Source organism: Perognathus longimembris, chromosome 3 (genome assembly GCF_023159225.1).
Source record: "Perognathus longimembris pacificus isolate PPM17 chromosome 3, ASM2315922v1, whole genome shotgun sequence".
NCBI lineage: Eukaryota > Metazoa > Chordata > Mammalia > Rodentia > Heteromyidae > Perognathus > Perognathus longimembris.
The window spans coordinates 117,169,093-117,196,195 of NC_063163.1; the positions used below are offsets into that span (position 1 = coordinate 117,169,093).

Below are 27,103 nucleotides of genomic sequence, written 5' to 3' on the forward strand. Positions count from 1 at the left end.
CCTATGCGCTGAGGTTGTTTCTTTCTGATGTTGGCCTTCCAGTGATGAGGAGAATTTCTGTGCCACTGTGCCCAAGGATGGACGTTCCTATTCCCCAACTCTCTTTGCACAGACAGTCAGAGTCCTAAAGAAAATAAATAAGCCTGGGAATATGATTGTGGCTTTCAGCAACTTGGCAGAGAGAATCAAGGTGAGGAAGAAGAGAATTTGTCTTCTCATATGTTTAAAAAAAAAATCACATTGTCAGCCTATCACAGTGGTACACTCTTATAATCTCAGCTACTCAGGAGTGGTAGCTCTGCCACTGGAATGCATCCCCATCCCTTTTTGAATTACAGCATTTACAACAGAATTTCACGTCAAAAAGACGTTGTATACTCCTTTTCCTGGTAACACTTAAATCAGCAGCTGAGCCAATGTGAAGCTCAGAGTTAGGGTACAATGCTGAATTTGCTCCAGAAATATCTGCTCTGGCTTGTTCTTGAAAACAACAAAGCTAAGATGTGTGGAGGATTACTAATGACCCGAGTAGGGCTCAGTAGCCAAGTTCAGCAGCACTGTGAATTCCCTTTACCTGCTGTTGTGTTCTCAGTCCCTCGCAGACCTCCAGCAACAGGAAGAGGAGACCTATGCAGATGCCTGTGACGAGTTCTTGGATCCCATCATGAGCACGCTGATGTCTGACCCTGTGGTGCTGCCCTCATCCAGAGTCACCGTGGACAGGTCCACCATTGCCAGACACTTGCTCAGGTACTCAGCCTTGGGAGCATGGGTATCTATTCGTTTGCTGTTGGCTTTGCTCTCAAATATTTAGCACTGAGCTTTGTACCTAGTAGGTGCCTCATACTGTTGATTTATTGATGTGGCATTTTAACATCACTTGATTAAAAATTGAAATACTTAAAGCAGTCATTGTTGGGAAGTTCTAGTTCTAACCTTGCTTCCCCTTTTTAAAAAAAAAAAAATTTTTTTTGGCCTAGCCACTATTCCTGAACTATTTTGCCTAAGGCTAACACACTACCACTTTGAACCACGCCTCCACTTCCACCTTTTGGGTGGTTACTGGGTGATAAAAGTCTCACAAACTTTCCTGCTAAAGCTGGCTTCAAATTCAATCCTCAGATCACAGCCTCCTGAGTAGCTAGGATTACAGGCGTAAAGCAGTGCCTGGCACTTATCCCTTTCTAAGAAAATAATTTTGTCAACATGTCATAAAATATGTCATTGTGAAGTATAGGTTAACCTGAAATTGTTTTATTTAAGTTGTAAAAACATAAAAGACTTTTTTTAATTGAAATATTACGCTATATGAGTCACTCCCTGCTGTTGCTATTTTTGTACTCAGCTATGATAACTGAATTTTCCCCAGCCTACCTGCTATTTTCATAGTCTTGCTCATTTCTACAGGAAAGAAAGGAAGTACCTTATTCACTATTGAAGCAGTCCCTTATTTTTTTTCTTTTTCTTTTTGAGTCGGTAACTTGCTGTGTTGCCCTATCCGGCCTCAAACTGATAGGGTCTGATCCATCTGCCCCAGCCTCTCAAATAGCTGGAACTAAAGGTGCATGATACTGTACGGTGTCTAGCTTGCTTCTTAACTTTCTTGGGCTTGACTCGAGCCTCTTGTTCTGGCTCAGCCATTTTGCTCATGGCTAACACGCTACCACTTGAGCCACACCTCCAATAGAACTTCAGTCCTCACATCTCAACCTCCTAAGAAGCTAGAATTATAGGTGTGAGTCAATGGCACCCAGCTTCTCCTTAACTGTTTAAAGTACATTAGATAAAAATGGGTACTAATTGTACCCATGATGCTATGCTAGGTATATGTCTTTTATAAAATGTCAGTGAAAATTATGTATTTCATAGTGGTCTAAGAATATAGGAAGTAAGTAGATCAGTCCTTAAAAGTATGTTATAACTCTTATTTTTTACAGTTCTGGGAACCAGACCCAGAGCCTGGCACATAATAGACAAGTGCTCTACCTGTGAGCAATCTCCCAGTTCTGAACCCTCCTTTGGCCTTGAGGCTAGCATGGGCAATATATAGCAAAACCCCATTTCAGAAAGAAAAACAAAACACCTACAAATAGCTCTCTATACTGACAAGAGCATATCTAATCTCTGCCTTGGGGAAGCCTAAAGGCTAGTGACAGAAGCCCAGTACTTTTTAAGCCATTAAGAAAAGTCTGGGGGCTGGGGATATGGCCTAGTGGCAAGAGTGCTTGCCTCGTACACATGAGGCCCTGGGTTCGATTCCCCAGCACCATATATACAGAAAATGGCCAGAAGTGGCGCTGTGGCTCAAGTGGCAGAGTGCTAGCCTTGAGCAAAAAGAAGCCAGGGACAGCGCTCAGGCCCAGAGTCCAAGCCCCAGGACTGGCAAAAAAAAAAAGAAAAGAAAAGTCTGAACAACAGTGTTGAAATAGTTTGTTAGACAAAGTAGCTGAGAAAACTCCTGAATCACCCTTTCTTCATCCCACTTTTCTACAGGTCAGCATTTGATTGAATTATAATGCACTCTTGCATTAGTAGCAGTCCCAGCAAGATACGTCAATGTTCTGTTTTTTACTTAGCATAGTACAACTTAGAGAAGTAACTCCATTTTCCTTTCTCTTTGTCCTAGCGACCAAACAGATCCTTTTAACCGTAGTCCCCTCACCATGGACCAGATCCGGCCAAACACCGAGCTCAAAGAAAAAATCCAGCGGTGGCTTGCTGAGAGGAAACAGCAACAAAAGGAGCAACTTGAATAAATACTGTGAATGAAACAAACCAAAAACCCACCCCAGAGTGTAGATAAACAATCACTTGTGGTTTTCTCTTTCTGGTTCTGTTCCTTCCCTTTTTCCTTTTTCTTTATCAATTTTTTTTCTTCATTACTAAGTTAGAAAAGTATTCTTGCTCCAATTATGATCACTAAGATTCCCCAAAACTTGTCTATGTTCCCCCTGGCTTGCAGGAAATTCTACTTCTTGCAGCATCACTAAGTGTAGAATCATTACTAATTTTCAGCTTCTGTTCATTCTCGCTTCCTATTCTATCGTCTTCCTTTCCCTACCTTAAATTATATAAGTTCAACTACTGGAACTTTTTACCACTTTACTCTTTCCCTTACCACATACTGCTCAAAGCATTTTGGTGAGCACTACTTTTAAGTCTACAATGTCAAATATTTCAATGACAGCTAATGTTAGAAAATGCTGTTATCCTGTGTATTTACTAGTCCTGATGATACAGACTTACGTCCTAATTAAGCCCTTGTCTTTATTATAGCTCTGTAATGTTGCAGAATAACTTCATATAAAAGTAAATACCTTCATGTTTGTGTAGATTTTTGAACGCTAGGTGAGGTTTTAAAAAAAGGAATCTTATGCAACTTTTGTTGGTAGTTCTATGTTAGCTTATAACTCAAAGGTATCATCACAAGACTATGACAGAATTGTTAGCACCAAAAATTTAGCTCCTTGTCTTTCTATAAGAAGAGTAATGGGACAGACTTGGAATATTGTCACTTTAGTCACACACACACACACAAATTCTAAAATGAGAATAAATAGGAAGCTCTTAGGCCCTTTTCCTCTTAAGAAAATCTGTTGCTCTAAGGACTAGGCCTGAGTAGAACTAGGAAAAAAATATTGTAACCATGAAAAAATGTCATTTTAAGACATCAGTGAGTCTCAACCTGGGTGTATGTATACATATACCATGTGTGTTTTTTTGCATTGGTATTGTATAAACTAAGTATCACTTTATATTGTCCCTCCATGTAAGATGTGTACAGTGTAAGGCCATGTTTACTCACAAACTCATCCTAAGCAGGTAAAATTCTAAAACTATAAAATGTATATAGATAATGTTTGTTTGGGCTTATGACCTGACTTCTAAGAGATACTTCTAATATAGCCCTAGTTCATCAGTTAAAATAGGAATTTGAGTAAGACCTGTCCATAAGTCATTCTACATACCCACTTATCCCTGAGCAGCAAGTAGATGGACCCCACTTCTCTAGGCTGATCCTGAGTTCCCCACTCAAGTGAGCCACTTGACAAGCTGTGTTAGGCTTATTCTTCCATGGGATTCTACATCGGTGTCGAAGCGCAGAGATCTAGGTGATGATGGGGAGATGAGTCAGTGCTTTCTTCAGAGGACATTATTCGTAGCCATGGCCTCTTTGAAATAAAGTTGTTACGAGCAACACGAGTTGCTATAAGCAATCCTTGATGTAATGTTGATTGTATTCGTTGCAAAAAAAAAAAAAAAAAAGCCTCAAGTTAAGAGAGGGGCCCCTTCGGCCTTGGATATTAAATTGACATTGCCTATTGCTGCACAATGCAATGAAAACAGAAGTCTAGAATTTTGCAAATCCTAGAATGTAAGATTAATTCAGTGGGTCCCTGGACCTTTAGATCTGGATTGACAGGATTTATTTTCTTAAAATGAGCTTCATTTCATATTTATTATTCTCTTTCCCCTCTTGGGGAATGAAGTGTATATAAAATAAGCTTCTACCTACTTGCATTTATCTTCCAAACCCAATCTAGTAGGAGATTTTCATTTTCAAAGGAAGGGGAGGAAGACCAGAGTTTTGCAAAAAATAAAATAATTTTTTTTTTTTTAATGGAGGAGAATGGGCACCAAACCTCAGGAGACAGCTGTTCCAGCAGCTTTCTAGCTAACAACCTCTATGCTGCCTCTAGTGTCTGTATTGTACTTCTATACATAGCCTTCAGGTTGTAAGCCTTTTCTAGCAAGTTTTGTTACTTTGTTTTGTTTTGAGTTCTTTTCCTGAGATTTTTATGAATGGCTATAGCACCACTGATGCTGCTGATATCTTTAAACTCATCAAAAAAGCAAGCACGTAGCTCAAGGCCACTATTGGCAAGGAAGCCAAGTGTCCTCTGTGCCTTCTTTATGTAGAGTAATTAAAAGACATCTTAAAAATCAGAATCAAAAATTGTCTGGATACAACATGGTACGCGTATCATTTGCAAGTGTGAAGAAGTGTTTAGTTAGAACCCGGCAGCAGCTCTGAGTCTATTAGAGTAGCCTTTGTGACATACCTAAGTTTTCTGTGTTGGTTTTGCTGGTATATAATAGGAAAGTGAAGACTCTAATTAGCTCTGGTATTGCTCATATAACTTACCAAGAAGCTAATACTAAACTTGAGATTATTTAATTAAGTAGGTTTTATCAAGCAGTTAGAGTTCTTAAGTATAGTTTTTAATGGTAGATGAAAACTGAAGGAAATTTTAGAGGTATTTTAATAGTACAGGTGAAGGCACCAATGGCTGTTTGGTATCACACTCTACAAAAGCTTCATTACTTTACTTGATGCTGGTTGCTAGGCAGCCATTGCACAGAGTAAAAGTCTACTGGGTGCCTTTCCCAGCAAGAGGCTGATGCTGCACTGTTGTCATGCGAGGAAATATGCACATGCTCTTAACTGCTAAACAGGAAAAGAACCTAGAGACAGAGAAAATGAAAAACAAAACAAAAAGGTTAACTGAAATAAAACTTGATCAACATAACTGTATTTTGAAACATTCCAGGAAGGTTACTACTTGTCAAACTTGCCTGGGGTTGTTTGTTTAAAACTTGTATTTAATAAATGAACATCTGACTTACCGCCTTCGTTATCCCTTTCATGTATTAAAAGCTAGTGACAATTTCAGAAATCTCTCGGAAAACCTGGAGATCTGCCACTTTTTTCAAGTAGGTAGTGTCAAGTGTGTGTGACTTGGCTGACCTACCCAGCCTCACCAGACCTCTGGAGGGGAGCCTGGGGCCAGCTCAGAAAAAGACTTACAGGAATGTTTTGTTTTGTTTTGTTTTGTTCCTAATTAACTCCCTATTGGCTTCCATTATCTGGCCTCAACCCAGATCTTTTTATTTTCATGTAGACCTTTTCCCCCTCATTTCTATGGTATACAGGACCTCAGCCTAGATTAATATAGAGCCACTTCCTTCTACTGTACTATCCAAGCTATAGGCCACTGTTAGATGAAAAGTCTTTGTAATGATGTATCCACAAACTTGTGGACTCTAACACTGCCCAACAACCCTTTGTGGATCCTTAATGGCCTTCCAACTTCCTTTTGCCCTTCACACTGGTAAGATTTTAATGGGTACCAAAAGGTTTAGAGGGACAAGAGTGTGGCCTACATAGAATGCTTGCCTAGCATGCACAAAGCCCCAGGTTGGATTCCTCAGTACCACATACACAGAAAAAGTTGGAAGTGGAGCTGTGGCTCAAGTGGTAGAGCACTAGCTTTGAACAAAAAAAGCTCAAGGACAGTGCTCAGGCTCCGAGTTCAAGCCCCAGGACTGGCAAAAAAACAAAAAAAAAAGTTTATAGAGTTTCTGCTTTCAAACTCTTCTCCCATCGCCCCATTTGTACGAGAGGACTAATTCCTCCACCTTTTCTGCCTCTGGCTCTTGTCAATCCTCTTTTCTAAGGTTTTTCCCTTGAGCTCCACAGTCTCCTTTGCTTTTCTACCTTACAGTCTTTCATAGCCTCATTTCTTTACACAACTGGCTTGTAAGCTTTTCAAACTGTTCTAGTTAATAGTAAAGGTTTTCCCCCAGCGGAGGGGGAATGAGGGAGGAGGTAACAAATAGTACAAGAAATGTACCCATGGCCTAACAGTATGAAACTGTAACCCCTCTGTACATCACTTTGGCAATAAATAATTATTTTTAAAGAACACACAAGTTTAGTTTCCTTAATTGACTATTAAATGTGAATGGCAAAAGACTGGCTAACAATGATGGAAACACAAAGCCTTCTCAGGGTGAGCAATGTTTTGTGGACCTGTTGTGTATATTTATGGCAGTTTTATTCTTTTAAAATTCAGTATTTTTAAAAAATAGAAACAAGTCAACCAAGCAATATATTTGCTATTGAAAGAGCAAGATGTATGGAGATGTGTTAACAAGGGTGACACAGTGTAAACACTCAATAAACGTTAACAAGTATTTTTTTTTTTTTTTTTTTTTGCCAGTCCTGGGCCTTGGACTCAGGGCCTGAGCACTGTCCCTGGCTTCTTTTTGCTCAAGGCTAGCACTCTGCCACTTGAGTCACAGCACCACTTCTGGCTATTTTCTGTAAATGCGGTGCTGGGGAATCGAACCCAGAGCTTCATGTATATGAGGCAAGCACTCTTGCCACTAGGCTATATCCCCAGCCCCACGTTAACAAGTATTAAAAAAAAAATTTTTTTTTTCCCAAACCAAGAGCTAGTGGCTCTTGCCTGTAATCCTACTCAGGAGGCTGAGATCTGAAAGTCATGGAAAAAGCCAGAAGTGGAGCTGTGGCTCAAGTGGTGGAGTGCTAGCCATGAGAAAAAAAAAGGCAAAAAGCTCAGAGACAGGGCCAGTGTCCAGGCCATGTGTTCAAGCACCAGTGCAGGCTAAAAGAAAAGCAAAGAAAAAGTTTTCCCTATTGAGAATTTTACTAGCCACTTTTTCACCCGGTCTTATCTGATAGATTATGCAGACCTGCACAAGATCCTCCTGCCTCAGCCTTCCTTTACCCATTCTGCCCTCACCCTGTGCTTAAGGTGACATCTTGGCAATATCTAAGACAACTTCACTGAAAGGCTCATGACCCCTCAGTCACATTTTTTTTTCCCCTAGCCCTCCAACTATTCCATTAGTTTGGTACATGGCTGTCTTTTTTTTTTTCTGGCCATGGGGCTTGAACTCAGGACCTGGGTGGGCAGTCTCTGAGTTCTTCTTGCTCAAAGCTAGCGCTCCACCACTTTGAGCCACAACTCCATTCCCGATTTTCTGGTGGCTCGTTGGGAGTCTCGCAGACTTTCCTGCCCGGGCTGGCTTTGAACCGCGATCCTCCGATCTCAGCCTCCGAGCGGCTGGATTGGAGGGAGAGGCGAGCGAGCCACCAGCGCCCGGCGACGGCTGTGATTGCCGACATGAGCGACTCCCAGGACTTCCCGCATCAGGACCACGCCTAGCCTGGCGCTGGTGCTCCCCCGCCCCCCACCACCACTCCTGAAGGATCGGCCTGGAATCGCCGTCTCCACGGGGACGACACCTAACACTCGAGGCCGGGCCTCCGGTGCGGCTTTCCCACTCGGAACCGCGAGCTCCCGGCGGCCGGTTACAAAACGAGTGAAGAAAGGCAGCGGGTGAGGCCGAGGACGCGTGCCGCCGGCTCGCCCCGTGCGGCCTCGGCTAGGTCTTCGACCCCCCTCCGTCCCTGAGACGAACGTGCGGGTCCCAAGCATCCCACGCTCTCCCCTGACAGCCACAAAGACGACCTCGGCGGGCGAGCCAAGGTCGGCGCCCAGGAAAACAGGAGCGCATGCGCGTCTCCTGACGTCTCCCGACGACGCCAGCCTTCCGGGGGCCTCCGTGCATGGCTGCCCAAAGAGATGCCTGTTTCGATGCAAAAATCCCACCGTGCTCCACGAGCTCTCCTTTCTGGCCTTTCTGCATTTCTTTTCTCCTCTGTCCCTGTCAAACGGTGAGCGCACCGCCTGTATTCCACAGAGGTCGTGGAACGCCTGCGTGTCGTGGGCCGGCAGCGCGCGGGGCGGCCTGACCTTGGAAGCGGGACGGGGTCCTGCGGCGGCTCCTTCCGGGGAGTGACATTCAGCCGGCCGTTCGCGGAGACGGACCGTCCGTCCGGGAGCCATGGCCCAGTTCGTCCGCAACCTCGTGGAGAAGGCCCCGACGCTGGTGAACGGTGAGTGAACGCGGTGTGAGCCCGCCGAGGCGATGCCCGGCGGCGGAGGGAAGCGGGCGGAGGCAGTGGGGGGGCCTGAGGGAGGCGGGGCGGGACGGCCTGCAGGGGAGGGCCGGACGCCTCTCACCTGCGCGCCCGGCCTGCCCCCGGGGCTTCTCCTCACCGCCGGCCCGGACCGAATCGCACCCGCAGCAGTGGCTCCCCCAGCCCCCGCGACGGCTGTGGGGAACAGCAATGCGGGCTGGGAGGAGGGGAGGGGAGTGGGGGGGGGCGGCCCGCCGCTGCGGGACGGTCGGCTTCCCCGCCGTCCAGAGCTTCGGGGCGCTAGCTCGGCGCCCTCCTTCCTTCCCGGGCAGATTCCGAGGTACTTGTGCATAGGGAGAGGGAAATTCGGGGTGCGGATGGATATTCCCGTCCCCCCCCCCCCGATGCTGTGGAAAACTGGATGCGTGTCAACAGCACCCTGTATCGTGGTTCTTGTTGTTGTTGTTGTTATTGTTGTTTTCAGCCTCTCTCTGTTTTAGAACCACCCTGAGTAGCCACGTAGGCCATTCTGTCAGCACATTTTTCGGTTGTTTTCTGAGTACCGGGTAGTTCATCTTCCTTGGAAATGAGAAGTGTCGGCATTTCTTCATTAGGTGCTCTGAGTTGTACTACATAGCTTCCATTCAGATTTGATTATGAAATGTGATTAAGAACAGTTCCCAAAAGGTGTAATGCTTTTGATTCTATTTTGCTGTATTCTCTCTCTCACACTCTCCCCCTCCCCCTCTCCTCTCATCTCTCCTCTCTCTTCTCTCTCTCTTCTCTTTTTGTCAGTGGTGGGGCTTGAGCCTGGGCCGATGTCTCTTGAGTTCTTTGGCTCAAGGCTAACGCTGTACCACTTTGAGCCCCAGCACCACTTCTGGGTTTCTTACGGTTTATTGGAGAAAAAGAGTCCCCCAGACTTTCGTGCCCTGGCTGGCTTTGCACCCTGATCTCAGATCTCACTCAGCCTCCTGAGCAGCTAGGATGACAGGCATGAGGCACTGTTGCCCAGCTCTTTTCTCTCTTTTCCCTCCGTCACCAACCAAGACCTTACATGCTAGATGTTATAAACACCTGATGCCCTCCTACAGAATGTCTGGTGAGACATTTTGCACATTTTTCCCAAAGAATTTCTCATTTGGTGCTGGGAATGTGGGTTGGTAGTAAGTAGAGTGCTTGCCTAGCATGCATTAAGCCCCAGGTTCCATTCATCAATGCCACATAAACAGGGGGGAAAAAAATCTTATTTGCAGGTTTTACTTTACTAAACCAAACCATCTGTCATACAGTTTTACCTAAATAGAGAAAAAAGAGAAATCTTCAGGCTTTGTGGTGATGTCAGACACAGTTTTTAATATTCAGGTCAACTTTTTTCCCTAGCATGACTTTGACCTCTTTTAGGTGGCTCGTTTTGTACATTTTTCAGTCTTTTATTGTACTGGCTTACATTTGTTTCAGACTTCACATTTGTAATGTTATTTATTGCTCGTATCATCCCAGCCATGACCATAGGAAGCTCTTTTAGGTTGGCACCTCTCTGTCCCTTTCACATTCCTTTTTTGTGGTACTACATGATGCTTGAGACTCATTGTTGATTTTCTCTGCCTAGCTTGAGAATTGATTGTTTCTCAGAGGAGAACCCTCTTCCCTTTTATTAAACTGTGACATTTACATCTAGGTGCTTTATTTGTTTCTTACTGCTAAAGTATTGTTGCTTTAGGATCCTCTTATTGGACAGAGATTTAGCCATGTATCCATGTGCATACCTTTGTGCACGTACATAACAATCCAGTGGTCTCTGTCCTTCTGTATGTAAAGCAAAACATGACTTCAAATGAATGTGTCCAACTCAATAGAGTAGTACCAGTTTATCATTTCCCTTTTTTGGAGCTGGGCTTGAGCCCAGGGTCTTTTACATGTGCTAAACACATGCTCTACTACTGATCTATACTCCCATCCCCAAATAACCCTTCTAAATAAAATAACTAAAATAACAGTTGTGTATAATGTACTGGTTGCTTTCCTTAGGGGTAGAATATGTGTTAAAGATAGTTTTAAAGACAATTGGATGAACTGAAGTCTCCAAGACATTGGGCTTTTTGATTACTCCATCTTACAGACATTGGCAGTTCTGCTGAGAACAATCTCTTAGAAATTTGTCTACTGAAGGAACGGTCTGTTACCTCAATCCTCCTAACACAACAGATGAGGGAAATAGTAATGCTAAGAATAATTTTTAAAACACAGGTTCAAGCAGTTAATAGTTGGATAATAGGGAAAAACTCCAACAGCCTTGGATAACACTTCACCTCCATTGAGTCCCCCAGACCCTTTTGTTTTTGTGTTGTGTTCCTGAGATAGAATCTCTAACTTTGCCTAGGTTGGGCTTAAATTCACTCTGCCCCTTGTCTACTTCCTGAATAGCTAGGATTACAAGGTGTGCACTACTGTGCCTAGCTAGGTAAGTGCTTAGTAGGTTTTGGAATAGTCCCCTTTATGTCTAAGCTTGCTGGATGACAAGCATATGCAACCATAGCCAGCTTTTATTGATTGAGGTAGAGGAATCTCAAAAATGTTTTGCCCTGACTGGACTCTGACCTTGATGTAGCCAATCTCAGCCCCCAGAATAAGCTAGGATTACAAATGTGAGACACTATGTATGCCTGGCATGATTTTGTTTTAGTAATAAGTTTCTTTTTCATTCTGAAGTCAATATCATCATCTCACATCTACCCAGGTCATTAGAGATATCGTTTTTTTGAAATAGTACTTGGAGGAATTTCAGGTTGGTAATAGGTTTTAGTGCTCTTAACACTCTCTTTTATTATTTGTAGTGTTTTGAAAGGCGAACAGCTGTTCTTGTTAGAGAAAGATTTAACCCAGCACATATTGATGTGATTATAAAAAAAACGGGCACTAATTGATATAATTCCATCTGGACTTGTAGCCAGTGTTGTGATAAGGTTTAATCTGATTCTTAATCTTACGGGTGCCATTCTGTGTAGCTGCTTTCCTCACCTTTGTAGTCTCTTCTCAATTTTCTGGTGTTTCTACAAAGAAAATATGAACAAATTGGTGTTGTCTTCTTGTTTTTGAATCCAGCTACTAGAAACTTTACAGTTAATTAGATTTGCCATTTCATAGTGAAGTAACAGTGCTAGCTGTCCACCAGTGAAGTCCCAATGCAATTGAATGTGTGCATAGCTTCCTGCCTGATTGAACGTCCCCGTGACACAGGTGTTCTGCATCTTTAAAGTCTCTTGTTACCAGGGAGCAGCTTTGACTCTTCACACCGGGTGCACATTTGGTACAAGCAGTGCATGAATGTGATGCATGAATAAATATTTGTGTCCAGCCCACACATCTGCTTCTTTTGGTCTCTAGTGAATTCATCCTGGGTTGTTTTGTTTTGTTTTGTTTTGTTTTCCAGCTGCTGTGACTTACTCCAAACCTCGATTGGCCACATTTTGGCACTACGCCAGGATTGAGCTGGTTCCTCCGACCCCTGCTGAGATCCCCACAGCTATTCAGAGCCTGAAAAAAGTCATCCATAGTGCTCAGACTGGTAGCTTCAAACAGCTCACAGTTAAGGTAACTATGGGCTAAGTGAAAACGTATGTGCATAATGGAAAATAGCTTCCCTTGGGACTTTTCTGATTATTTTGATTAATGTAAAGCAGAATCCAGCAGACTCAAGATAATCTCTGTCTTAACTACCAAGGAAGATATTTACTTTCTCATTTTGTCATCTGGGTAGCAATAATTCAGCTGTTTTAGGTCTTAGATCTGTTCCTTGTTTTGTTATTATTTTCTTATGGTTCTGGAAATCAAACCCAGTGTTCTCCATATACTAAGCAAAGCTTTGTCCTTGTACCCTTCCTTATGTCTTAGCTTTCATGTAGTCACATCCTTTACAAAATTACATGACTTTTGGTACTGGGTTTTGAACTCAAGGCTTCGCATTTACTGGTCTACCACTGAAGTGCACACACCCTAGCGGGGGGGGGGGGGGGGGGGGCTTAGCAGAAAAATGCTTGCTTAGCAAACATGAGGTCCTGAGTTCAATACCACCACCACCATCCCTTAAAAAAAAACAAAAAAAAAAACAGTGCTATACTTGAATTCTCTTCCTTCCTCATTTTGGCTAGTGCACTGAAATACGATGGCTTACTTTGATTTTATACTCTGATATTGTACTCTTCTTCCTCCCCCCCAATTTTGGTACTGGAATTAACCTCAGTTCATCCAAAAGATCTCTCACAAACTCTATTGGTCAGACAGCTAACACTTACTGTAAAATAAAATTGATAAATCTGGATTACATAATTACCTGAAAGCTAAAGACTATAGAACTAGAACTTGAGTTTTATGTTTATTAATCCAAGCACAGAGTACACACCCTAACATGGTTTTTATCCAGGTAACTTTTGACTTGTGAAACTGAGTACTTAGAAACAGAAGCAAAATAATAAATGAATAAAAATGAAATGTTGGGCTGGGAATATGTCCTAGTGGCAAGAATGCTTGCCTCACAGACATGAAGCCCTGGGTTCAATTCCTCAGCACCGCATATATAGAAAATAGCCAGAAGTGGCGCTGTGGCTCAAGTGGTAGAGTGCTAGCCTTGAGCAAAAAGAAGCCAGGGGTATTGCTCAGGCCCTGAGTTCAAGGCCCAGGACTGGCAGGAAAAAAAAAAAAGAAAGAAAGAAAGAAATGTAAAGAGAGCGACAGAGCCCTTCATCTTTCATCGGGTATTCTTTGACCAGAAATGTCAACTCAGACTTGGCTTCTCTATAGCCATCCTTATATATGAATGCCCTGCCTAAATGTGTCAGCTATTTCCAGGATGTGGGTTGTTTTAGGGCCCATAAAGTGTCTCATAAACTAATAATGAAAGGGTTAAGTCAGTTCAGGTCTTTAAAGAATCCTTTGAAAGAATTTATAAGCTGTAGACTACTTACCCCACAAAATTGAAAGTTTAAGGGTTCTCAGCAGCTGAACAAAGTTGACCTCAATAATCCTTTTTTTTTCTTGAATAGCATCTTCATATTCTCTGTCACTTAAACCTTGGAAAGAATAGTTGTGTGCGTGTGTTTGTTTATTTTTTTTCTTTTTTTAACCTTAAAATTTGCCCCGTTTTTTTTTTTCCAGGAAGCTATGCTGAATGGTTTGGTGGCCACTGAGGTGTGGATGTGGTTTTATATCGGAGAAATCATAGGCAAGCGAAACATCGTGGGCTATGACGTTTGAAGACCAGTCTTAACATCTGATTCTGTTTGACTTTTGCTTGAGTGTTCTTGGACATATGTTCAGTGTTAGCTGAATAAAATAAGATGAGTCAAATATCAGTGTTTCTTTGTCAAATAATACAATGATGGTCACATTTTTTTCTTGTTATTAAGTTTTCATTGGCTTTGGCTTTCATACATTTTTTTTTGTTTGTTTGTTTGTTTTTGGCCAGTCCTGGGCCTTGGACTCCGGGCCTGAGCATTGTCCCTGGCTTCTTCCCGCTCAAGGCTAGCACTCCGCCACTTGAGCCACAGCGCCGCTTCTGGCCGTTTTCTGTATATGTGGTGCTGGGGAATCGAACCTAGGGCCTCGTGTATCCGAGGCAGGCACTCTTGCCACTAGGCTATATCCCCAGCCCGGCTTTCATACATTTATACAGTTGTACATACATGAGTGTCTTCCTGAAATTAGAAAAGATAGCTATGATTATACAAACCTATGAAGATAACATTTTAATTTGAAGGTTAAAATATGTTTAAGCTTTACTTCCAGAAAATTTGGGAGAGAGGCTTTGAATTTAGTATTGTAGGAGAAATAGTTACCATGTGCCAAGGTGATGAGTTAAATCATGTTATTAAAAACCGGACATAATTGTTTGTACTATAATCCCAGCCACTCAGAAAATGGGCTAGAGGATCACTGGAGCCTCGGAGTTCCAGGGCAACCTGGACAACATGAAGACACACTGACCCAAAGAAGAAGAGAAAAAGATTGTTTCTTAATAGAAAGCCTTTTCTGACAACTACTCTGTCTGTAAATGTTGGGATACTTGTCAGCTAACTATTTGCCTCCCCAAGAAAGTATAGCAAGGTGATATTCTAAGTGTGTATGTTTGTAACTGGGAGCGGTTCCTGGTTTTTTGTTTGGGGGAGGATTTTTGTTGTTGTTGTTTTGTTGTTGCTCAAGGCTAATGCTGTACCACTTGAGCCACAGCTTCATTTCCAGCTTTTTGGTAGGTAATTGGAGATAAAAGTCTTACAGACTTTACTGCCTAGGCTGGTTTCAAACCACGATCCTCAGGCACCCAGCCTCTTGAGTAGGTAGTATACAAGCATGGGTCACTGGCACCCAGCTGATGTACTTTTTAAGTCTAACTTTGGAACATAACTATTGGCAAAAAACAAAGATCCTGTAGATCATTAACCAGTTATAATGTAGTATCAGCCATGGGTCTCAGTGGTCCTGAAATTAAATAGCAGTGACTGTCATCAATTTGCCTTAGCCATTTTATTAAGGATACAGGTACTATTGAGCATTCTTTGCTGTTTCCTAGAGATCTTGGTTGGTTCACTGGTATCTTTCTCATGTATTCTTATTTCTTTTAGCCATAGCAGAACTTGCAGTGCCAGCTAAGAATAACAGAAAAGTGGTTGTGCCTGTACTATAAAAGCATTCTGGACCATGAGATACAACTATTAATCCTTTAGGAATAGAGGGCCCTTGTCCTGTGAATCCCAAATTTACTCACTGCTCCTTGACCCCAGTAAGGGGCCCAACTTCTCTCAGAGATCCACAAGAAAGCCTCTGTAGAGACTGCTGCTCTTGTGAAACATGAAGTAATACCCAGTGTGCTGCTTCTGCAATAAACACAGGTGATTGAAATCGAAAACAGTACTTTTGAAAATGTAGTAACTTAAAAATATGCATGACAAAAGACTGCAAAGATGCCACTATGACAATGACAATCTATTACTGTCTCATAGTATTGAAACTAACCTGGAAAAAGGCAACGCTTTGAAGTCAGCGCTAGGTGTGACCTGCCGAGGCCAGTTGATTCATGATATGTAATACTTTTTTGAACTACATAGTCACCAGAAAGTCGTCAAAGTAAACATGGCCAGTTTGCTTCATCACTACTTCCTCCTCTGCTGACACGCCTGTGGCTTCCCCCTATGACTGGTGATGCATTTACGGAATTTTCTGGGAAAATTTAAAAAGCAGTGGACTTCTTGCAATGGCATTTGACTTCACCAACCTTCTTTCTGTTTGTCCTCATCACTTCTACATGCCGTGCCTCCAGTACTAAGCTGTTTAGGCATTCATTTATGGAATTGGTGGGCACGAGGTGTTTGCCATTGGTAACTTGATTATAACATGTTTGTGTATACCTTCTATTGTGGGCATTTTGGTTTTTTTTTTTTTTTTTTTTTGCCAGTCCTGGGCCTTGGACTCAGGGCTGAGCACTGTCCCTGGCTTCTTTTTGCTCAAGGCTAGCACTCTGCCACTTGAGCCACAGCGCCACTTCTGGCCGTTTTCTATATATGTGGTGCTGGGGAATCGAACCCAGGGCTTCATGTGTAAGAGGCGAGCCCTCTTGCCACTAGGCCATATCCCCCGTCCCTTTGTTTTTTTGCCAGTCCTGGGCCTTGGACTCAAAGCCTGAGCACTGTCCCTGGCTTCCTTTTGCTCAAGGCTAGTGCTCTACCACTTGAGCCACAGCACCACCTCTGGCTTTTTTCTGTATATGTGGTGCTGTGAGGAATCGAACCCAGGGCTTCCTACATGTGAAGCAAGCACTCTACCACTAAGCCATATTCCCAGCCCTGTGGGCACTTCCTAAATGATAGAAACTTGAGACTTCTCTGTTCTCAAATCTTTGGTGCTATGATGGAGGAAGTGGAAGATGTGCGTAGAAGAGGCTGGCCGTACTTGAGAAGAAGCCTCAAGGGCATTTGTCAAAAGATAAATCTCTGAAGTATAAACTAGGAGAATGAGTCAGGAATGGAGGGAGGAGTCCAAGGCAGGTGGAAAAGCTGCAGACTGTCCACTCAGAAAAGCTGTGGCACGGAAGGTTCTGAAAGAACAGATCTGAGTATGGCTCAAGTACCAGGGAGAGGAGAGCCATGCCAGAGTAAGCCAGAAAGTAGATCATGAAACATTTTTTATGCCATAGTAAGAGCTGGATTTGCCAGGCACCAGTGGCTCTATGCCTATTAATCCTTACTGCTTCGGAGATTGTCTGAGATTGTTGGATCATGGTTCAAGGCCAGCCTTGGTTTTATGAGAGACCCCCTTCTCAGGAGATAGACCACTAGCACACCTGTTACCCTAGCTACTGGGAATCCAAGGTGGGTCACATCCAGGCAGGAAGCAAGACCCTATCAAAAAAAAATACTGTGAAAATCAGGACTGCAGGTGTGGCTCAGTGTTAAAACAACGAAGTGAGCACAATGACAACCTGTAATCCCATGACTGGGGAAACTGAGACAGGAAGATTGGGAGTTCAGGCCCCCTGGGATTACATACAAATTAAGGCTAGCCTGAGCTGTCTCAGAAAGTAATGAAAGAACTGGAATGTAAGCTCCGTGGTAGAGCACTTGGCCTAGCACGCACTAAGGCCCTAGGTTAGATCTTAAGGAAAGAAGAAAAGATGAAACTGTCCACACTTCATATTTAAGTCTTCGCTTATCAGCATTGCTCCCCTTGAACAACAGGTTTTTCTCTTCCAAATCCAAGAATTTTCTCCAGCCTGTAGTTTTTTGGCTTAATACATTTTGTTTCTTTTTCAGTATTTTGTAGTTGTATAGCTCTCACATTTTCAAAGCATTTACACTGACTTTCTCATTTAATCCTCTGACGCACATGACATAAACAGTAAGCCTATTTAACAAGTCCACATCAGCAACTGAACAGCAGGAATTTAAACAACTTGGCTAATTCCCTACAAGTGAAAAGTGATGGAAGCATAAGTGAGGCCTCTATATTAATGACCCCCTGTTGGAGTCTATGCCCTTGACTACACCATCGCCACACTTCTCTGCCTCTACACTTCATTCCATATTACATTCTCAGTCCTGTTGTGCCCTTCTACCAAGTCATTTAAAACTTATTCATGGTCCCATCAGATGTCAGCCTCCTTGATCTTATTTATATATGGTAACTCATAGCCTTTTTGTTAACTTTCCGGATGAGTGTGAGTTTTTTCTACCAGTACGTGAATTAGTACAGTACCAGTTCTACCTGAGATCTGCCTTAGCAAGGAGCTTACCCTAAACTTGCTCGCCAAACACAAGGCTCCCATTGTAACAAAACACTGACCTGCAAGGTCCTTGACCAGCTGCCTTTGGGTCTTTCCTTAATTGTATTTTACTACCAAATGTTTCAGCCATGTCTCTCAACTAGTCCCCAAACAAACCCGGCTTTAAATCTGGTGTATGCCTACTGCTCCTAATTTTTGCAGTTTCCTACCAATCACCCAGTCTCTCATCTTTACAATTTGCCCCCTGGCTCACTGCCCCTCTCTACCACTACTTGTCTTAATTCTTCCTAGTTTCAATGCACACGTGTCAAGAGTGGTCTCTCCCTGGACCACAGCAATAGCATTTTCGCTGAAGGCTCTTAGCAACAAATTCTCAGGCTTTATTCCAGGAACTCAGAGTTGGATCTTATAATCCATATTTTAATTAGCTCCTGATACGTGCCCAAGTTTGGGAAACATTGACATAAATGATTCCTCCCACTGCCTGACGTCAGTGCCCCTAAGAACTCCAAAACATCATCCCCTGTAACCACCTATTAGTGTGAGCCACTTCCTTCAAATACCCCACCTACACTAATTCCATTAGCCATGACCAATAACTTGATCCCACAATTCCCCTCACTCTTGATCTTTTCCTCCTTTACTCCCCTGTAGTCTGTAGTCCCATCAAGATCGTCCTCTTGACTGAACCTCCAACTTCCTTGCCTCTCAGTCACCATGGTACTCCCTTGCCAAAACCACATCCTTGGCTTCATCCAACTACCTGCTGCTCTGTGTTTTACCCAGGAAGCTGAACGGAGCTGAAGAAAACAAGGTGATTAGTCTCATTCCATATTCATAATCAGAACCTCAAGACAGCATTTCATAATACCTGCCAATCATGCTGTATGTCTTTGGGCCATGATTATTTCCATTAACAGATGATCTTACATCCTCCTTGACTAAGAAAATGTAAGCAAGTGGAGAATTTCCATTTCTGCAACAGCTACACACCTACCACTATCTGCACCCATATAAATAGAGATGCGGAGTGACTCAGCTGGCAACACTCCCGAGCAGCCTCAGCCTGCAGGCCTTCCGGAGGTGAGTCCCCAGGCCTGCAGCTCCCTCTGGCAAATCGCCACCAAGCCCGGCTGTGTACCAGCCCAGTTCCAAGTCCTGAACGGTATGCGTTGCCCGTACTAGGTGGTTCAGATCCCAGTCACCCACCACAAACTCGATGAATAAAAAGCCTATCCTGGCCCGTTCTACCTGGCATAGCCCTGTTCTACCTTCCAACCCTGTACATCATTTTTTTTTTTTTTTGGAGAAATCTGAATCATCCTGCAGATGCCTCTTATAACACACATCATTGTACTCTACTGCTACATTTCCATTTATTTCCCTCACTAATCTGTAAGCTGCTCAAGGAGAGCATTGTATCTAATTCACCTTTGTGATCCTAGCCTATCACATTAGCTGGCTTTAGGCTGTCAGACAATGAAACAGCAGACTTTAACCTGCAGTGTTTGGTCCTGGGCTGATAAACAACAGCCGCTTGGTGGCAATTTGCCAGAGGGAGCTGCAGGCCTGGGGGGCTCACTTCCGGAAGGCCTGCAGGCTGCCTGGTCGGGAGAGAAGCCAGCTGAGTCATGCCTGCCTCACAACCTCCAGTTCTGAAACACAGATTTGTATCTGGATAAGCTGCCCTTCTCGCTGAGTTTGGTCTGGGCTATTTATGAATAAGGACCCAGAGGGCAGAATTAGGAGGTGGGAACAGGAAATCTTTCACTGAAGCCTAACACCTGAAAGCCCTGGAGTTCCTTAAAATTGATCAGCTTACCTTCCCTCCTTTGCCAAGCGTGCATCTCAGGAGACATAGCCTCAGAACAGCTGGAACAAGCACTTCACACGCTTACAGCACATACTTGTCCTTGCAAGATTCGCACATACAACCTACTGATGGGTTCTGATGAGAATTATACCTTGGCCGGGCATAGGTGGCTCATACCTATACTCCTAGCTACTCTGGACACTGAGATGTAGGACCAATATTTGAAGCCAGCGTGAGCAGACAAATCTGTGAGACTAGTTATCTCCAATTTAACAGCAAAAAGTGGTAGAACAGTGGCTGGGAATATGGCCTAGTGGCAAGAGTGCTTGCCTTGCATACATGAAGCTCTGGGTTCGATTCCCCAGCACCACATGTATGGAAAATGGCCAGAAGTGGCGCTGTGGCTCAAGTGGTAGAGTGCTAGCCTTGAGCAAAAAGAAGCCATGGACAGTGCTCAGGCCCTGAGTCCAAGGCTCAGGACTGGCAAAAAAAAAAAAAAAAAAAAGTGGTAGAACACTAGCCGGCCTTGAGCAAAAAGGCTAAGGGACAGTTCCCAAATCCTAAGTTCAAGCCCCAGCACTGGTGGGCACACATGCGTGTGATATGTGTACACACACACACACACACACACACTTATACCTTGGGCTTCTTTCATGAGCTCAGAAAAGTTCTCTTCAAAGGTCCAAATTTCAATTCATTTGGGTACTGTCAAGCCCCAAAGCAATTAATACACTGTTGTGTGGTTGTACTGTTGTGTGGCTTTGAATTATGGCCTACTTGTTAAAATAGCTCCTGTTTCCCCGAAGGACAGCCTTCCATTTTTACCTTGCTGTCATTTCATGATGGCTCCCAAGAGGAGAGAGAGAGATCGCCCATAAAACCGGTGAAAAATGTGGTTCTATGACAGTGAAGTATGAGGGGAGGGCGGAAGAGTGACTACCGATGTCAGTGACCTTCACGTGGAGAAATGGAAAGGAAGCAGTGTAATTCTAGGGTTGGGGGACCAGGAGGGAGGAAAGCAGTCATGATGAGCAAGTAAACGTAAATCCAAGGTGATGGTCACTCACCACCGCTTTACCTGAGCCCTGTTATGGCTTCAGCTACCTTGAACATGATGGCAAGGCCATGATACCCAAGTTCCCATTGCACCCTACATAGGAAGCGAATGTTCCCTTGACCCTAACATCCAGACTTCACCCTGATGGGCGCTGAAGAAAAATGCTGAAGCCAAATGGCTCTTAGTTTGGGACCCTTGAGTTTGTTTGCTCTGCCATCACACCTGACCTCTCCCTCCCCACCCATAGCCACCCACCCCCAGAAAGAAGCCGCCTCTATTTACTGAGTACATAGGAAGTCTCTCAAAGTCACTTGCAGGAAGCCTGAGGACACACACACACACACACACACACACACACACACACACACACACCATTAAAAGACTGCCCACTGTTGTGTTTTCCTATTTGTCCATCGAAACCATGGCAAAGCCCTCTTACAGGTTAACAGAAGCCACTAAGATGTGAAGCAGAAAGTGCTCTCCTCACTGGTCAGGGCAGAATTGAGAGAAGCAGAGCCTTTTGCCTGAGGTAAGGGAATCTGGGATAGAGACTGGAACACACAACTTGATTCCTGGTTTTCTGTCTCTAACCACATCCTCACTTCTCTGAGATAGTTAAGTTGGCTACTGAACTGTGAGGGGCATCTTTTTACTCACAAACTAACATCTGAATTTGTGTGCCAGTACTGGGACTTAAATTCAGGGCCTGTATGCTGTCCCTGAGGGTTTTTTTTGTTTTGTTTTTGCCCAAGGCTATTGCTCTATCACTTGAGCCGCAGCTCCACGTCCTGCTGGTTTTGGTGGTTAATTGGAGATACAAGTCTCTTGGACTGGATTCCTGCCTGGCAAGCTTTGTTCTGGGATCCTCAGATCTCAGCCCTCTGAGCAACTAGGATTACAGGGGTGAGGCCCTAGTACCTGGCTGGGCATCTGTTTTCTAACTCCATTTCAGCTTTAACAGGGACAAGTGGTAACTTCACAACCTATGCCTCAGGGCTTTGGAAATGTGACTTTTCCTGGATCCTAAGCAACGGTTGATTATATGTTAGTAGAGAGGGCTCTGAACAAAAAAGAGAATAAAGAAAGAGAGGTGGGGTAGTACCTGCTTAAAAGTGTAACTAACCAATGATCCTTTTACCCATTTCTGTTCATAATGTTTCAAAATGAATTCTCTGGCTTTTAACTTATTTTTTGTCAGTCCTGGGGCTTGAACTGGGGGCCTGGGCTCTGTCCTTGAGCTCTTTTGCCCAAGGCTAGAGCTCTACCACTTTTAACTATAGCACCACTTTCAGTTTTCTGAAGGTGAATTGGGGATAAGAGTCTCATGGACTTTCCTGCCTAAGCTGGCTTCAAACAACAATCCTCAGAGCTCAGCCTCCTGGGTAGGGAGGATTACAGGCATGAGCCAAGAGGGCCCAGCAAATTCTGTTTTTAAGCATGATAGTAAAAACACTTATAGGGGCTGGGAATATGGCCTAGTGGCAAGAGTGCTTGCCTTGCATACATGAAGCCCTGGGTTCAATTCCCCAGCACCACATATATAGAAAACAGCCAGAAGTGGCGCTGTGGCTCAAGTGGCAGAGTGGCTAGCCTTGAACAAAAAGAAGCCAGGAACAGTGCTCAGGTCCTGAGTCCAAGGCCCAGGACTGGCAAAAAAAAACCACTTATAACTTCTTACTGGAGAGGCAACGAAAAAAAGAAGAAGGAGAAGAAGAAGAAGAAAAGTAGCTTTCTGCTAGGGACTAGTGGCTCATGTCTGTGATCTTCGCAGGGGGCTGAGATCTAGAAATCGTTTGGTTTTTTTTTGCCAGTCTTGGGCTTGAACTCAGCGCCTGAGCACTGTCCCTGGCTTCTTTTTGCTCAAGGCTAGCACTATGCCACTTGAGCCACAGCGCCACTTCTGTGTCTTTCTATATATTTCAAAGCCAGGCTGGATTCTGAAGTCCACAGGACTCCATCTCCAAAATAACCAGCAAAAGACTGACTGGACTGGAGGCATATCTCAAATAGTAAGAGGACCAGCTGAGTAAGAAAGCAAGTCAAGCAAATACAAGGCCTTGATTTCAAACTCCAGTACCAACAACAAAATTAAATAGAGCTTTTTTTTTTTTTTTTTTTTTTTTGGCCAGTCCTGGGCCTTGGACTCAGGGCCTGAGCACTGTCCCTGGCTTCTTCCCGCTCAAGGCTAGCACTCTGCCTCTTGAGCCACAGCGCCACTTCTGGCCGTTTTTTTTGTATATGTGGTGCTGGGGAATCGAACCTAGGGCCTCGTGTATCTGAGGCAGGCACTCTTGCCACTAGGCTATATCCCCAGCCCCTAAATAGAGCTTTTAATTCAGGCTTACGTTTTTGGTTAGAGTATGGAGTCTTTGCCTTGTGTCTTGGTCTTACAGTTTTGTTTATCTGTACTAACTTATCTACTAAAAATATAGTCTGTTTTGTACAGTTTGTCCCTGCTGCATTTTTATTTAAATTATTTTAACTGATACATAAAACATGAAAGTTATAATTATGGAGACCAATGTTATATATGTGTATATGTACATATATGTATATATGTACATATGTATATGTACATATATACATGTATACACATATATGACATTGAGTTCCATACATACATAGTGCAATGTTAGTTTTTTTTCGTCAGTTGTGGGGCTTGAACTCAGGGCCTGGGTGCTGTCCCTGAGCTCTTTCATTCAAGGATCGTGCTCTACTACTTTGAGCTACAGCTCCACTTCCAGTTTTCTGGTGGTTAACTAGAGATTAAGAGTCTCACAGACTTACCTGTCCATGCTGGCTTTGAACCGAGATCTTCAGATCTCATCCTCCTGAGCATCTAGGATTACAGGTATGAGCGCTCCATCATCGCCAAGCTAGCATTTTTTAAATGTATGAACCATTATATTCATCTTGAGGTTTTGTACTTTTTTCCTCCTTTTATTATTATGATTAAGGGGTTGTACAAAGGTGTTACAATTCCATAAGTCAGGTAATGAGTTCAATGCTTCTTGGACTATGTCACCCCTTCCTTTGCTTTTCTTCATTTTCCCCTGACCATACGTTGCTTAGTTCATTTTTTATGTAGTGTATATTAAGTACCATGACCCCATTTGTTCACCTGTCCTCCCTCCATTCCTGTGCCCTCCTTCCCCCTAAAAAAGAAAAAGAAACAAACAGCAATCACAACAATTGTTAGCATTTTTAAGGTCTAGGAATATTAGAGTATTGTGGTACGTACCTCTAACCCCAGCATTTAGGAGGCTGTTCCAGGAGAATCACTAGTTCTCTGCCATCCTGACCTACATAGCAAGACTCTGTCTTAAAATACCAAGAACAGTAAAACAATATCAGAAACAAACAAACAAAAACCTAGGACCAAAACAATTAAACACAGTGTGTGCATTACAATGTGCACTAAAACAAAACATGTCAAGATAGCTTGACCCAGCTTTAGGAAGTCCTCCAGGCCAGTTGGGATTGTTGGAGAGAAAAGAACTAAATCTTTACTCAAAGAGATGTTTCAGGTGATACAGTTCCCTTTCTACTTCTCTTCTTTCACTACTAACAAGCCATCTCAGAACTCAAGAACTGGTAGCTTCTATCTCCTGTAATCAAGTGTTCACCTAGTTGAGGGAACAGCTTTCTGGAATTAAGACTGCAAACCTAGGTTATAATTAACTCAGACTTCCTCCTCCCCTTGTCCCTTGAACATGACCTTAATCCTCACCTAGATTTTCCATCCCATCTATGGCTAAAAATTTGTTCCAAATTAGATCAACTGAACTCTAGTCTTGTTAGCCTGAGGTAAGTTGGCATTGGTGGCTGAAAGGAATCCTAAATGAATTGTTGATCATACAGCTAGAGTTCGGCATGACTGACAGAGAGACAGACAGCTCAGTGGGAGATAATATTGCTCCATTTAATCCTTTTTCTACCTGTAATTAAAAAAAAAATCTAACAGTACTTAGTAATGCCAGGTTGGGTAAATGTTTTCAAAGTAATTTGGACACAAGCAAAATGTTTCTGGAACTGCAGCATTGACAAGACACAGAAAGAATGAAAGGAAATGATTAAATAAAAAGGTCATTGGAACTACACAAGTTCTTTGAAAGGAGGATGTGACAGGTATGTCTGTATGGATTTATTTCCGTCCTGGGGTTAAATTCAGGGCCGATAGTTTGCTAAGCAAGTGCTCTACCACAGTGAGATGAAGCTGAGAAGTGTTCAACTGCATGGGTTGAAAATCAGATTTAAATAGGTCCATTACTATTTATGCAAAGATCTCCAAGTCCTATTCTATGTCATATCCTTGGTTCTCATAATTTTGTAAGTAAAAAGACTGATGGATTGGAGAATAGAATCAAGAATTTTAAAAGAGTGAAAGTTGGGATTTAAAGAAGCTGCTATCTACCTTCATTGGTGTGGGATGTTCAAAAACTGAATGGCCTACTACGTTACTTTTACTACGTGAAAGAGAAAACAAACCATGCCGCACAGATGCCTTCAGTGTTCTTCTTTTGCCTCAAATCAATCTGCTTCTGATTACACCCGCCTTTTCCTACCCCTTCTTTTCTCCTGCCCCAGAGGAACAGCTAGACATTCTTCTCAAAACTGCTTCTGTGTGTACACTTGATTCTCTTCCTTTCTACTCTTCAGTGATTGCTTCCTATCCACCTCCCATTTTTATTTATACATTTACCTAAATGTTCAACAAAGTTATTTTATTCTCACTATATGTCAGATTGCTTGTGATTCTCAAGTTTAATAGACACGTTTTCTATCTTTAAAGGGCTTACAGTCTAGTGGAATAGGTAGCAAAATAAACAATCACAATACAAGTCCAATACAGCAGACCAACAGCAGAAGTCTGACTGTTATGCGGGAGTTGAATACGGAGGAAAAGCTGAAGAAGGCCGGAGCAGAGGAGATGGCACTGGCCTGGGTCTAGAGATCAGCCAAGAAGGGCCTTTTAGACAGCAGGCACGTGCATCAAGCAGGATCAGACAAAAGCATTCAAGGTAGGATAGGGACCTGAGGAACAGACAGGCCCTGCACTAAGAGGGAGAGGGACAGAGGGACCGGATGAGGGTGTATTTGAGGGTGATAAGACATAGTATTCTAAAGGCAGAAGTTGTAAAGATTTGCATTTTATAAATTCAGTCTTTTTATTTCTCTCAAATGTATTAAAATATAATTGGTAGATAAAAGTTGTAGACCTTTCAACCATACAATATAATGTCTTACCACTTCAAATTTGATTACCACAATGAAGCTTATCTAGTTTTCTATTGTGTCTGTGATGAATATACTTAAGATCTGTTCTCTTAGCATTTTGTATGTATGTATTATACATGTATGTATGTATGTATGTAAGACACAGGCTTAGAGACAGGCGCCACCATGCCTGGTTTTATTTTATATTTATTTATGACACTGAGGTTTAAACTGAAGGCCCTCACTTGCTAGGCAAGTGCTCTACTACTTACGCCATTCCACCAACCCTTTGGGAGTTGGTTATTTTGCTTTGTTTTGTTTTGTTTTGCCAGTCCTGGGTCTTGGACTCAGGGCCTGAGCACTGTCCCTGGCTTCTTTTTGCTCAAGGCTAGCACTCTACCACTTGAGCCACAGCGCCACTTCCAACTTTTTCTGTGTGTGTGGTGCTGAGGAATGGAACCCAGGGCTTCATGCATGGTAGGTAAACACTCTACCGCTAAGCCACATTCCCAGTCCCGGACTTGGTTTTGTGAGAGAGGGTCTCACTTTATGCCTCAGTGGGTCTGGACTGTAATCTTCCTATTTGTACTTCCCTGCATGACTGATACAAGAGGCCCACATTGCTGCAAGATGGAGGACTTTTCTGCCTAAGCTGGCTTTAGGCTCAATTCTCCAGATCTCAGCCTCCGGAGCAGCTAGGATTACAGGTGCACTACAGACTACACCTGGTGGAAGCTGAATCTTTTGTAACAGCTGCCGTGCGCGGCGGGGGTGCGAGGTGCCGCCATTAGAAGAGGAAACACAGCACGTGTCAGACGAGTGTACGGTGGAATTTGTTTTCAGGGCAAACAAGTGAAGATGCTCAACAAAGTATTGGTTACATGTGTCTGAAATTCTAGGCGATTTGGAACTCACAGATAGGCTGAGCGTGGTTGAGATGGTTCAGGAAGGAATCTTAAAGTGAGGGGAGGTATTTTTGCTGATTATAGTTGTGGGGTTTCGTTTTATTGT

At 43.3% G+C, this 27,103-nt stretch overlaps 2 protein-coding genes across 3 annotated transcripts in view; both read left to right on the plus strand.

The window, feature by feature from the left end:
* The window catches only part of Ube4a (ubiquitination factor E4A), a 34,301-nt gene extending 28,673 nt beyond the window's left edge, over positions 1 to 5,628 (plus strand). For both annotated transcript variants that reach the window (XM_048343930.1, XM_048343932.1), the window contains 3 exons: positions 43 to 190; positions 593 to 750; positions 2,627 to 5,628. In XM_048343930.1, the coding sequence (XP_048199887.1) occupies positions 43 to 190; positions 593 to 750; positions 2,627 to 2,756 (436 nt within the window). In that variant the 3' untranslated portion in view covers positions 2,757 to 5,628. The remainder of the gene's footprint in view (positions 1 to 42; positions 191 to 592; positions 751 to 2,626) is intronic.
* Positions 5,629 to 8,555: 2,927 nt separating this feature from the next.
* Positions 8,556 to 14,085, plus strand: Atp5mg (ATP synthase membrane subunit g). The gene is made up of 3 exons (XM_048343936.1): positions 8,556 to 8,710; positions 12,168 to 12,328; positions 13,889 to 14,085. The coding sequence occupies exons 1-3, from the start codon at positions 8,659 to 8,661 to the stop codon at positions 13,985 to 13,987; spliced, it is 312 nt and encodes a 103-aa protein (XP_048199893.1). The 5' UTR covers positions 8,556 to 8,658; the 3' UTR covers positions 13,988 to 14,085.
* The last annotated feature ends 13,018 nt before the right edge of the window (positions 14,086 to 27,103 follow it).